Source organism: Pygocentrus nattereri, chromosome 19 (assembly GCF_015220715.1).
Source record: "Pygocentrus nattereri isolate fPygNat1 chromosome 19, fPygNat1.pri, whole genome shotgun sequence".
In the NCBI taxonomy this organism is placed as follows: Eukaryota; Metazoa; Chordata; class Actinopteri; order Characiformes; family Serrasalmidae; genus Pygocentrus; species Pygocentrus nattereri.
The window spans coordinates 12534541-12549214 of record NC_051229.1 but is presented as its reverse complement, the minus strand read 5'-3'; the positions used below and the strand labels follow the sequence as shown (position 1 = coordinate 12549214).

The 14674-nt window shown below is 39.3% G+C and overlaps 1 protein-coding gene across 7 annotated transcripts in view; it reads right to left on the bottom strand.

Annotated features, from left to right (window-relative positions):
• adcyap1r1a (adenylate cyclase activating polypeptide 1a (pituitary) receptor type I) overlaps positions 1-14674 on the bottom strand; it is a 67166-nt gene that overhangs the window by 29552 nt on the left and 22940 nt on the right. For all 7 annotated transcript variants that reach the window (XM_017707379.2, XM_017707377.2, XM_017707380.2 and 4 more), the window contains exon 3: positions 9451-9556. In XM_017707379.2, the coding sequence (XP_017562868.1) occupies positions 9451-9556 (106 nt within the window). The remainder of the gene's footprint in view (positions 1-9450; positions 9557-14674) is intronic.

Below are 14674 nucleotides of genomic sequence, written 5' to 3'. Positions count from 1 at the left end.
TCTTTTGGTCCATTTATCATGAAATTTACACACATTGTAAAGGGCAGCAGGCTTTTTCAAATTATGCAAAAACGTCAAAAACGGAGAGGCGAGGTTTTGTTCCAACAGCAGCAATACAGTCATCGTTTCAAGGCTCATTTGCATACTGCAGCCCTTTATAACAATAGCACTGCAAACGCCAGTACTGAAAAAATGATTAACTAACAGCGTGTAGGAGGCGGATTTCTGAGGATGTTTGCTCAGGGCCCAGTGTCCCAAAAGCACCTTAGTGTTAAGATCATCTCAGCTGGTAGAGAGAGAGTTTTCACTGTGCTGCTCACTACCATTTAAGAAGCATCTCGGTGCTAAAATGCTTTTAGGAAGCCCAGTCCAGCTCGGCCCTGTGGGTCAGAGGACTGCATTAGCAAAGAAAGATGTGTTTCTATAGATTACATTGATCCAGTGTAATTGGATTGGATCAGACGTCAACGTGTAATAGAACTCATTTTTCGAATTTGGAATCCAGGAAGGTGTGCTGTCCCAGATTCTAAAGCCTGAAATGCTTAATTTATCTGCATTTGGAGGGATTTGAATCACTGCCTTAATTCTGCATGCATGTATGTGCCCCCACACACGCCTACACACACAACAAACACTGGGTAAATCTCTATATGAAAATACATCATCTGCCCCAGCGCTGTGCTAATATGGACCATAAATATGATACAGGATCGATGCACTATGGTCCGGAAGAGAGCACCCACTCATGAATCATGGGAGATAATGAACGGGACTCAGGCCGCATGTCCATTCTTGTATTTTACTTTATTCTTCCCTGACGCCCACTTGTAACATCTGTGTGGGTTTATGTACCAAAAACAATTCACTTCCACCATCTCCAATCTTTCCTTTTGCTTTTAAAAATGCTACTGTCAGTGTTCCTTTGAGATTGATATATGTAAATGACTTCTGGTCTGATTGGTTGCCTTATTCAAAGGAAGGCCAGACTGAAATGATCCTGGTTATGCATTTATAATAATAAAGATTTTTGTCTATATAGCATTTTTTTTTATTTAGTTACACTCAAAGTAGTTTAATGAAAACCCTAGGATAGGATGCATTTATCCTAAGGTTTCAGTTACATAATTTTTCTGTTGTGGACGCCATTTTTGGGACGGAATTTCTGGCTTTGATGCTTTGCATGAAACACAACTAGAGCTAAAATGATTATCCTTACTTTAGAAGAGAAAAAACGTTACCTCGAAAAAGTCGATCCTTATACAGTTTCCTCAGAACTCCTGATTAAACCAGCGGAAAAGCTATCAAATTTGTGTTTTCCTGACATTTATATTTATCTCATACACAACCCCTCTTCTTATTCTGCAGTCTCTCAAAGCATTTAAACGAACAGAGGCCCACTGGCTTGACGTCAGGGCAGGTAAAGAATCCTACAGTGTTGCATAAAGAGGAGAAAAAACTCTCATCATAGGTCAGCATCATAAGACAACAGTTAATTTAACACAGATGTGAACAATGCTAGCCTTTAGCTGAGAGATAAACAGTTGTCCTCCTAATGGAGCCTCAAACAGCCAGGTATAACTTTACTCTCGGTTTCTGGAGATTTAAATGAAGTTTGAATGGAGAAACAAACGTTAAATATAAGACTGAATGTCGTGGGTTGAGAAAATATGTCCTGTTTTGACAAACATGATTTAGTTTGCTAGTGCAGTTAGTGCAGAGTGCCAGCACCAGTCCTGCAAACCCTCCACTGCATAATTGTGGTGTCCCTGGTTGAAATACCTTATATTATTAGTTAATTAATCCCTTCTTGAGCTGAATGTAATGTGTAAACACAGAGAAACACTCAACTATACAGTGCAGCAGTTCTAAGCCTGGAGTGAAAACATTGAATTAAAGGTCTGTGTAGTTCCATCACTCTCAGCTTCTGTTGCGTCCTACACATGAATTGTTCACAAAGGACAGCAAATTGAATGCATCACGCAGCACAATCACTCTGCATGACTATGCAGTGTGACATCACACGAAACGCAAGAATACTATTTTTTCAGATCAACTGCAAGCACAAATACATTTTTAGTACTCTGATAGCCCGATTCCATAAGAAATTACCTGCTTAGCATTAAGTAGTTATTATTATAAGTAAGATCAATGTAGCTTTAAATCACTCATATGTAGCTGTAATTTTAAATAAAGTGCATAACCTAGCTTTGTTACATTAGTTACCTTGAACAGACTAGCACTGCAGCGGAGAAGAGTGGGTTTTGTTCTGTACATGTGTAAGTATGTTTCATAGTTTTGATCGATTGTCTCCTTTGAAAATAATCTTTGTAGCACATGACAGCAGGAATCACATCAGAGGCTAAAATATTCCAAGTTTTGTTTGGCTAGTTGAACTGTAGCTCAATGTCCTCTAAATCCAGACATACACTGTGATTTCAGAAATTCTGTTGTTTGGTAACTCACACTGTAAGTTTGAAAAGAATACAGAAAGCCTACAATTTATATACTCACACTGTAGGAACATTTTCAGTCCATGCTATGTGAAACACAGACATCTCTGTTTATGAACACTTTCAAATACAGCTATTTTGTTCAAAACAACATCCTGCACGTCGGAGTACTGAGCAAACATGCTGAGAAACTGAGCTACTGCCACTTTACAAGCCCTGAAATTAAAAGCAGGTGGTGATGATCTCTCTACAGGCTATTATAGAAAGACAAATTACAGTGTATTCTTGGTGGGAACATATCAAGATGGAATGTTTAAATTGCCCAGCGACTTTTTGTCCGACCACTTTATCTCTTTACTAAAGATTTCAATAGAGTGAGCAAAGAGAAAGCAGAAGTAAAAGAATGAGAGAAAGAAGAGAGAGTGGAGAGATAAAAATGAGAAAGGGGAGAGAGAGAAAGATAAGAGATACAATTCAGCGAAATAGAAAACAAAGGAAAAATATAATAAAATAGATATAAGGAGAGAAAAGCAAAAGAAGTACTGATAAAGTAAGATTTAAAGGAGAATAAATGACTCTAAAATGCTATTTCACATACTGTGAAATCACCAAAAAGTGAACAGCTTGCAAGAAAAAGGGCATGGTAGCTAATTAAAATCTTTAAAGTTTTTTTCTGATTTCTGAATGTCTCAAAATAAAAGCCCTGATGGTGCAGAGTCTTTACAGTATGTCTCCTTTATTGATTTTCATTTCTTTATGTCCTTAAACTAGAACAGACTGCTGTTCGACAGACAGGAAATCTTTCAGCTCGAAATAAAACAGCCACATTAGCTAGCGAGAGAGAGGGGGGGGGAGGAGAGAGACAGGGAGAGAGAGATGCTCCGTCTTTCATTAAAAGGATAAACAGGATGGCCTCCCATAAGTCTCCATTATGAAACCCAGTATAGACCAACAGTAATAATAGACCACCGCCAGACCTCATTACAGTGCCCTATCGCACACTGCCATGAACGGCTGCTGTCCTTGTGTGGAGAGCTGACAGCAAGCCAGTGTCAATGCTGAGCAGCAGTTTTATTTTAAGGAATATTAATATGGAAATCCAGATTTTCCTTGCTTTTTTGATATAAAACAGTGTGATGTACCATACAAACATTATGGACTTTAAGCAATGATGGCTAGAGTGAAGGCTGCAGCAACCGGAAATAAATTCTGCATTAGTGCCGTAACCGTGGAAACTAAAGCCACAAAGAAGCTCTAGTCTGATGGTGGAAAGTAGGCTTTGAACACCTGATCACAAATCTTCAGAAAAATCAGAGAATTTAAGCAGCATCTCAAAAGTTTGCGCTGAACTTGTTGAAGGAATGTTGCTTAAAATCCCTACTGTTAAAGTTTCAAGATATACTGTTCTTTTCACAGTGTATACCAATTTATTATGGAAATGTATGCAAAAAAAAAAATTTTATGTTATGTAACATTTTTTTCAAATATCTGTGCAAAAATATATCATATAAAAATATCTGTTGTCCTTTCATTGTGGTTGTGATGTGACAAGGACATATAAGCCCAATCCCATTTCACCCCTTGCCCCTACTACTTAGCTCTTAGCCCACTGTTTTGTGTGTTCATGTCTTGGGGTAGGGTGTCCCAATTTTGTTGAGATAGAGGGGTAGTGTTAACCTAAATCACCTTATCAGGGTGTATTGTAGTAATATTAAGCTGGACAATACAATAGACTGTACAACAGTCTTGAAGTCGTTGCTACAGTAATGACACGGGCCTTCTGCACTCAATGGCTAGGGTACCGATTGCGTCACAGAAGCGAGACTAGGCTGTCCCATTTCGAGGGCTCCTTCATATGTGGCCAAGAAATGTGTCTTTCTTTTCAATGCATGGATCCTTCGCCAGCCAACAAAACCCAAGGATCAATAGGTGCTGGCGAGGATTCGAGAACATGGCAGTGTCAATAGATGAGCAAACAGCGACTTAGGAGACACTTTACCACTACCAATGTAGGCACTGTGTTTAAACTGTCGAGTAGCTAACAATCCAAATGTTAAAAAAACAATGTGATCTGAAGCAAAACTTGTGCTAATGTTTTGTTTTAGGGAGCAAGGAGTAGACAGAGAGATTTATAAGCCTATGGGGGAATAAAGAAACTAAAAGCAAAGTTTCTAGCTCCATCTTTAAAGAACTTTAAAAGAACAGGAGCGGCATTCCGTGATGCAACAGCAAGGGGCGGGAAAAACAGCAAACAGAAAATCTGCCGTAGAGCAGATCATCTCATTTCGGTTCAGGCTTCGCGGGTCTTTGCCTTCACAGACTGTGTCCTTTGATGGATGCAGCCCTTGCATTGGGACACACCTTAAGTCTTTCAGATTCTGCCATGAGCGGTAGTGTTACTAGTCAGCTAGTTTTGCTAATGATAACGTTAGCAGTGCGCACTTACAGTACTTGTGTACACTGGAGTGGAAGCGTCTAATGGCTGAAGACAGACTACAACACTGCTATCTAGCACAAAATGAACCACGGTCTGCCATGAATCCTTGCATGAAAACTATTCATTAAAATCAATACAATGTTTTTGAAAATCGATACAGTATCACAAAACATATTATGACTATACTCAAGTGTATCAATATTTTCATATAATCCTATTATTTTATCATTATCACATTACATATGAAAACTTAGAAGACACGTGTACGTACAAAATTAGCACGGACAGGTAAACACTGAGACCCCTGGTTCCTATCACCACCACTGTAAAGAAATCAGAGTTGATAGATTTCTCTACAATGAACCACTTCACATCAAATCACTCTGAATGACATTGTTTACATCTCAACCACTGAGCAAGGCTGAAATTTTCAAAATTCTGTGGATTTCCCCTCTAAGCAATGCACTGACTGCATAGTCTTGCGTTTGACATAAAGCTCTTCATGGCCCAACTCCTACACATCTCACTGATGCATTAAAGTGTATCCAGACTACTTCGCTCAGCTGAGGCAGGCTTACGGCAAACCCTTAGGATCACCGACAGTTCGGCTAGTGGAAGCTCATTATTATTACTAGGAGTATCATTACAGACAATATTAGGAAAACATGCTCAGTTTGTGTTTTTAAATCCAGATTACATGCCTGTTGTGTTTCATTTGTGCCTAAAGTCTGTTATTGTGCTGCTTTTTTTCACGATGTACGAATGTGTATTTGTCGTGAAAACACTAAGCAGTAAGCAAAAGAAACTGTAGATTAATTCCACACTTCATATAGAATGGTATGGCTGGCTACACATAACAAATGGATTATTGGAAAACATAAGTTTAAACCTCTTGGTGATGCAGCTTCCAGAAAACTCCAGTGTTGTTTCCAGCAGTGTGACCCCTTTAGAAAGCATGCACTGACTAATTGGTAGGAGCTGAAGCTGTTTCACCCCTTTAAAATCTATTATCTTCTGCTCTAAACAGTCAGAATTAGCCAGAGTGGCCTTGAGGGTGCCAGAGCCATGAGTCAGAGTTCTCATGCTCGCCCGCTCGCCCGCTCTCTCTCTCTCTCTCTCTCTCTCTCTCTCTCTCTCTCTCTCTCTCTCTCTCTTTCTCTTTTTCTCTCTGTGCAATTTCTCTCTCTGCTCTCTTTCTCTCTCTATTCTTTCTCTATTTCTCTTTGCGCAGTTTCTCTCTGCTTTCTCTCTCTCTCCATTCTTTCAGTTTCTTTTTCTCTCTGTGCAGTTTCTATCTCTGCTCTCTCTCTTTCTCTATTTCTCTTTTTCTCTCTGTGCAGTTTCTCTCTCTGCTCTCTCTCTTTCTCTATTTCTCTTTTTCTCTCTGTGTCATTTCTCTCTCTGCTCTCTCTCTTTCTCTATTTCTCTTTTTCTCTCTGTGCCATTTCTCTCTCTGCTCTCTCTCTTTCTCTATTTCTCTTTTTCTCTCTGTGCCATTTCTCTCTCTGCTCTCTCTCTTTCTCTATTTCTCTTTTTCTCTCTGTGCAGTTTCTCTCTTCTCTCTGTCTCTCTCGCTCTCTCTCTCTCTCTCTCTCTATTTCTCTATGGGCAGTTTCTCTCTCCTTGCTCTCTCTCTATTCCTTCTCTATTTCTCTTTTTCTCTCTGTGCAGTTTCTCTCTGCTCTCTCTCTCTCTCTCTCTCTCTCTCTCTATTTCTCTCTGGGCAGTTTCTCTCCCCTTGCTCTCTCTCTATTCTTTCTCTATTTCTCTTTTTCTCTGTGTGCAGTTTCTTTCTCTGCTCTCTTTCTCTCTCTCTCTCTATTTCTCTTTTTCTCTCTGTGCAGTTTCTCTCCCCTCTCTCTCTCTCTCTCTCTCTCTATTCATTCTCTATTTCTCTTTTTCTCTCTGTGCAGTTTCTCTCCCCCCCCTCTCTCTCTCTCTCTATTCATTCTCTATTTCTCTTTTTCTCTTTGTGCAGTTTCTCTCTGCTCTCTTTCTCTATTTCTCCTTTTCTCTCTGTGCAGTTTCTCTCTTCTCTCTACCTCTCTCTTTCTCTCTCTCTCTATTCATTCTCTATTTCTCTCTGTGCAGTTTCTCTCTCTCTCTCTCTCTCTCTCTCTCTCTCTCTCTCTCTCTCTCTCTCTCTCTCTCTCTCTGTAAGCACAAAACACTGAAGGCAAACAATTTCCATTAGGTAGAACCGAGCGGCTCTGAAATCACTTTTTGTGAAAAAGCAAAGTTTCAGTTTACTTGCAACTTAGGTACAAGTTTAAGTTTAATAAAACACTTGCTTTAAACTCAGGATCACAAATGAGTATCCTTTACTATATTGATCTGTAGGTCTGTTCATAAACATAAACAAGCCAAAATGAATTTTCTTATAAAATGAAAGTGTTTGTATAAATTTAGAAAAAAGACACGTCAGTCACAACTGCATAAAGTTATTTTAGTTCCATCTTTTATGTTGAATAGACACTCCCAAAATATTATGCTGCTGCACTGATATTGAACCGTCTGCTTGCACTGGGTCGGCATGACCAACAGGGCAAAACAAGCTCAAAACAAAGTGACCACTGTGCCCTGATTGGCGTTCTTGCTTTGCGCTCCTTTTATTTTGGCATGTTCCGTTTTTATGCACACATAAAATGAGTAAAAAGTAAGACATCTGACTTTGAATTGTAGTGGAGAAAAATTAAAAAGCCACCCAAAATGGAAAAACTACAGCAAAGTTCAGAAACTTAAGTACAGTAATGAATTACATTTACTTAGTTACTGTTCACCACTGCCTCTTTCTTTCTCCTCTTTATCTTTTTCTCTTTCTCCTCTCTCTTTCCTCGCTAACACTGTTTCTCTTAGGTCTCCCTCTTCCTTGCTGTCTTTCTCAGTGTGCTTTCTTTCTTTCAGTCTCTCTCTGATTCTCTCACTTTTTCTCCCTCTTTCATCTTTCTCTCTCTATCTGCCTCACTCTATCTCTCCTTCATCTCTGTTTCTCTGCTCTTTTTCTCTCTTTTACATGTTTCTCCTTCTTCTTAGTTCTCTTTCCTTCTTCTTACTCATTTTTCTCTCTCCCCTTTATTTCTATCCTCTCCATACTTTCTCTCATTTCTTTCTCATCTTTATTTCTATCCCTCTGACTCTCTCTATATATTCCTTCCCTCTTTCTCTTTTCTTTCTGCACAACTCTCCACTCTTTTACTTTCTCTTCTTTTTACTTCTTTCTCTCTCCTCTTTATCTTTTTTCTCATCTCTCTCTCTCCTAACACTGTATCTCATTGTATAGTCTTCCTCTTATTTCTTTCTTTCTTTCTCATCTTTATTCATTTCTCTTCATTCTCTCTCTTCGCTCTCTTTCTCTATGCTCATCTCTCTCCTCACTCCTTGTCTCCTCTCTCTGTTTCTTGCCCCTTTCTCTCTTTCTCTTTTTACTTCTCCCCTTCCTCTCGTTTCTCTCCCTCTCTCTCTCATCTCTCTTCTCTCTTTTCTTACTTCTTTCTCTCTCTCTCTCTCTCTCTCTCTCGCTCTCTCTCCCACTCTCTGAGTGGTAGTACTCAGGCTGGTTGAAATCACTTCTCCAGCGCTGCCACTGCAATCGCTGCCAGGTGTCACAGCCCTCGCTTCCTGTTTACTGCCGATAAATACAAGACTCTTACAAGAACATGCAAGCATCTGTGTGTGTGTGTGTGTGTGTGTGTGTAGGGATGATTTAGATGACACATATAGACTGGGATGCACTCGATGAACTCGGGAGTGGCAGAGGGGGTAGCGCTTGTCAACAGTGATGCTAGATGTGTTAACACTTCAGAAGATTCTGAAGATACAGGTCATGTTGAAGGATGGAATTTTAAATCATTTAACTCCAGATTTATTTAGAAATTAGCCCATTTTCTACATGGTTTTACATTTCCAACCTCTCATTAACCTCTACAATTAACAAGCTGTTTGTTACAGTGTGTTTAAGACTGTTATGTCATCAGTGTCAGAAAACAAAAAACACAAAAAAACAAGTTTTAACATGAAGAGGTTTTATAGTGTTTTAGGAGAATTTCTATTGGTTCATTCTTCATGTATTTTCATGCAATTTAAAGGACAGCTGCTGTGTTCAGGTGACATATAAATCTGACATATAATGACATATAAAAAAGGAGATACATTTTTCTTTGCACAGTGATGATATTTAAATGAGCTCTGTTTTGACTGGCTGTCCTGTGCCATGTGCTACTCAGAAAGCAGCCTGGGCTAAAACAGTTCTTATAACTTCAGCCTGATTGGTCCCATTATAAAGCATTTTTAGCCAGTGAATTATATGGTAAAGCTGGGCAAAAATCTTAACAGCTACAGTCAGATTCAGACAGAATTTTATCAGGCTATAGTCAGATTTTTGTTGGGCTACAGGCAGATAATGGCAGAATTTTGATGGGCTGCAGTCGGGTTCAGACACAATTTTGTTGATGGGTTTGTTTTAAAACTTCAGGCCTGATTAAAGCTCCTGGGATTTTCAGGCTATAAGGACAGCGGTCAACAAAACAGTTATGAGTAAACAACAAAACATGCTCTTCTTCTCACCAAACTCCTGGTCCTGCATGGGGTCGTGCAGTGCGATCCTCTCCATGCATCTCTCCTGCTCTCTCTTGATGACACAGTTGGAACTCTCAGAACGTGTGGGCTGCATCTGGAACAGTGCATGGGACAATAAACAACAACATCACAGCATGAAATTGCGTTCATTGTAAAAAAGAAAATCTCTAGACCAAAGCCGAGGAAGCATGCGGTTCAGTGGTGCCTGCAGAGACGTACAGTTCAAGTAATGGTTCAGTTGTAAAATAAAATTAACAGAATTTTTCCCTTAGCCCAAATATTTAGCGTCCAAACTTTGTGCCCATCTTGAAGCCTTAATGTTGTCAGTACTTTTGTCCATGTCTATAGACAACAGCACATCATACAGTAATATAAATCACATGAGCATGTTTATTTTAGATTACTTCACAAAGCTGTTTGAGGCAGGTATGTGATGACTTGACATGGAGTTTGCACAATACCAATGGATTATGTCTTATCTACATTGGTCTCGTAGCTCCAGTACAAAAGTAAAAAGGCAAATTTCAGACACCAAACATAGGCTCATGGACTACATCTGGGGTAAGGAAGCAATTGTAGAAATTACATTTTTTGTTTGAGTTGCCCCTTATTGTATTTTTCAAGGACACAGTGGCAGCAGGCTCGCAGCCATCCAAAACAACTTCCAACATCAATGTATCAGGTCTCTTCCCACCAGATCTGACCCATTAACTTTTAGTTCCACATATGCTGCGGGTCTTGGCGCAGAGCCTTCACCCACTGAGCCACAGCCAACAGTGACTCTGTTAAATGTACATAGAGATCAGGATCTCCACAAAGTCTCAACTGCACCAACTGGACTCACATGTGTTTTGAAAGTTTTTCCCAGCTCTGTTGACATAAGATTTCCAGTTGGCCTTGTCAAATGACATGCAGTGCTGTGCAAAAGTCAAAGACCCCCCCCGGTTCCATGTATTTCATTTCCATCAGCTATTAAACGGCAGTTATTTGTCGAAAAAAAAGAAAACATATGTTTAACAGAAAATTACACAGAAGTCTCAACAAATAAATGTAATATAACTTTTTTTAGCACTTATTGTGAACACTCTTTGCCTTTTTTACAGCTTCCATTGTTCTCAGGAGACTTCCTTTCAGTTTTTCAAAGAAATCTGCAGGGATATTTTTTCCACACCTTCAGTCCAGTCATAGAAGTTGGTTGCACTTTCTGTCTCTTACAATCCAAGTAATCCCAGCTATACATTTAGAATCAGTCTATAAAACCTTACTCCACATCTCAGATGTCCACTGCCAGTTTCTTCTATCTCTCATAGATGAAAGCTTTAAGTGCTGTTTATCTAAAGGTGAACGTTTTGGTGGTCCTCGCATAGTTGTTAAAAATCACATCATTTTTGAACTTCAGTTTTGGAAACTCCTAATACTCAGTTTTATCACTTATTTTTCTTTGACTTTTACTATTATCCTTATGCAAGTGGATTATCTTATATCTCAAATCATTAGAAATGTAAGAGTATCCGCTATTTTATGAGTGTTTTGAGTAGAAATTATATCAGTAGCAGTGATCTCTGACCATTAGCATGACTATTTGTTCTCAACTATTTATATTAGTATAGATCACGATACCTTATTTCGATAAGAACAGTGGAAGATCTTAAAAGTGCAAATTCAGTAACACTGTGTACAAAACTATAGCATCCATCCATCCATCCATCCATCCATCCATCCATTATCTTCCGCTTGTCCGGGGTTCGGGTCGCGGGGGCAGCATCCTAAGCAATGAAGCCCAGACCTCCCTTTCCCCAGCCACTTCCACCAGCTCTCCAAGGGGGATTCTGAGGCGCTCCCAGGCCAGCTGGGCGATATAGTCGCGCCAGCGTGTCCTGGGTCTTCCCCGGGGTCTCCTCCCAGGTGGACTCGCCTGTGACACCTCCCGAGGGAGGTGTCCAGGAGACATCCTAACCAGATGCCCGAACCACCTCAGCTGGCTCCTCTCGACGTGAAGAAGCAGCGGCTCTACTCCAAGTCCCTCCCGGATGACTGAACTTCTCACCCTATCTCTAAGGGAGAGTCCAGACACCCTGCGGAGGAAACTCATTTCGGCCGCTTGTATTCGCGATCTCGTTCTTTCGGTCATTACCCAAAGCTCATGACCATAGGTGAGGGTGGGAACATAGATCGACCGGTAAATCAAGAGCCTTGCTTTATGGCTCAGCTCTTTCTTTACCACAACAGACCGGTAAAGAGCCCGCATCACTGCTGACTATATAAATATATATATATTATATATATAAAACTATAGCATTCACAATGGAATTCACAACTTTGAAAAGCAGAAAATTTGCAATAACTTCTAGCTCAAATTCAACAACATACTAGCATATTGTAAGTAATTAATGCAAAGTAATCAATTACATTTTGTCTTGAACTGTAAAAGACCACCAGGCTGCTAAATACAGTATAAACTGCTAAAGGAGACACAGACTGATGCTATTATTCAGGATCAAAACAGAAGTCTGGGAATACATGCAAATACTTCCTTAGGCCGCATGTTAAGTTGCAGCATTTCAGAAATATATTAAAAGTAAATCAGATTCTGATGCTAGAATCCAAAACACACTCAGCTCACAGTCTATGCTGATATTATGTGTGGGGTTTAGCCTTAAGGAAGCCTGCAGTGTCTCCTGAGAGGGAGGCCACTCAACAGACAGGGACCTTTCCCAGAAATTAGTGCATTAACTTGATGCAGATGATTGACAAACACCAAGCATTCATGTAAACACGACAGAACAACATTAGCTTAATCCATAAGCTGCAAGTCTATTCATAGCTTAAAACATTATACTTCAGTCCTGCACGGAACATGTCTCATGAGTTAACTACGCACGTATTGCCTTGGATTACACAACTGCTATCAGTCTTCCAGGAAAGAAAATAAAAGAGCATGATTGATTGTACATGCATGTGTGCGTGTGTGTTTGTTTTAATACATTTTCAGGATAAAATGTCCTCACTTTGAAGTCAAACCACAGAAAAACAGGGGCAACCTTCAGTGTCAGGACCAACAAAACAATACCTTATAAAGAGCCAAGAGCAAATCATTCCGAGCTTAGAGCTTAGGGCTGAGCTTAGAAATGACGTATTACATACAGACGCTTATGTATTGTTACTGTCAAAACAATACTTTGTCCCTCCCTTTGTCTTTTTTTTTTTTGTATGATTTGAAAACACGTTGCCCATTACATTGTATGAAAGTTCCTTGGAAAAAATAAGCTTAAAAGCTTTTTTTTCTTCTCCTGTAAAGTTTCCATTTTGAAGATATAAGGTTTTGTTTTCTGATGACAAAATATATGATATGTACTATGGTACCTATATATAAGGGATCCATTATGAATATATTTAAGTATTTACAGACATAAATACGGGACATATTACATATACATTTACAGACATATCACTTAGGCAATTACATATATAAAGCACATATGCGATGCATTATTTTTACATATAGGTACTGATATACAACACAAAAATACTTATAGTACACATTATCATTATGTACAGGCATTTACGGATATATAATACATATGGGACATTTATAGGTTATCATAACTTCCACAAGAAGATTTTTTTTTCTTCTCCTGTAAAGTGACCATTTTGTAGATACGAGATTGTGTTCCAACAGCAACAAAATACATATGGGACATTCATATAACCCCACAATCTGATGAGGTATAAAAATAAATCTGTGCGATTGTACTTGTGCGTGCATGAGTTTAGGTCTTATTTCCTGTGTGTGGATATGATGGGTCCGATTTTGTGTGCCTCAAAACAGGGAGAAGAAAGCACATGTACGTACACACACACACACACACACAAACACACACACACACACACACACACACACACACACACACACACACACACAGAGAAACATTTAATCCACCACATTACACAGCACAACAAACAGCAGCAGATGTGTGAGTTGGTATCTCTCTTTCTCTTCCCTCCTCCGCCACCCTCCTCACTTCATTCCTCCACTCTCCTCCCCACACTGATTTAAACAGCAGATTAAGGCTTTACTCTCAAAGGTTTAGGGACAGATGCCCTCCACCCACTCTAAAGAAGAAATAAGCAGCCCTGACACTGACTGTACATATGAGCTTTACATGTAATGCTAATGAAGTGTGTACAATCACAATATTGCATGAAATACAGTCAACATGTGTGAAATATGATAAAATGACTACAGCACTGTGCAAAAGACAGAGACCCCCCAGTCAAAACTGTTATTCCAAATCAGGAAAAAACAGTAAAAAGAACACTCTTGGCCAAAAAATGCCTAAAATATAATATTTTTCACTGATGGTTTAGGTCTGGACAGAGTCTAGATATAAAACATATAGAGAATATTTGGAGTCACTTTGAACACAAACTAGCTCAGCAATGTTTTTCAGCTGTTTGAAGGCATCTATGCTGACTCTGTAAAATCTACAGATAAAACTTCAACATTTACAGCAATTAAAGGGAAAATCTCTTTTATTTATACTCTGATTACTGTGATAATGTTATGCATGATCAGTGTAAATCACAGTAGTGTAATATTGATATTTGTTTTCTAATGTAAGTTATAAAATGCAAATAGTGTGGTTTCTCAAGAAGCACACAGAGTTCCAAACTCCAAAAACATCCTCAAGACAGTTGCATGTAAAAGGTTTAAACACCCAAGGTTACATTTTTTGTGAAAATACGTGAACACACAGTCTACAGCAGTGGTTCCCAAAATGTAGCATGCGTACCCCTAGGGGTACACCAAATGATGTTGGGATACATAAAAAGCTCCAATGTTTGATATTTACACTTCATTTAATCTTCATTTCATGCCATTAGCAATTAGACAGATATTTCCCTGATACATACAAAAAAACAGTTTGTAGCTCTGCACTCCACTCAACAACTCCTCAACCAGAAATCCTCCCTGACACTGAGCAGATCTCTGAATAATGAGTTCCATCTAAAGCCAGTGCCAGAGACCTGGATAGTGACTCTGGCGTATATGCATGAGTGATGAACAAGTGGGATATTTGTAACATCCAGTACAAAAACACGTGCTCTTTATTGTTGGTTGTGTAAAATTACTCTAGTCCCTTCTGTGTGTTGTGCGATCTGAAGATGCTGACTAACAGTTTGATTGTTAGTTTCAATTGTTAGCCAGACA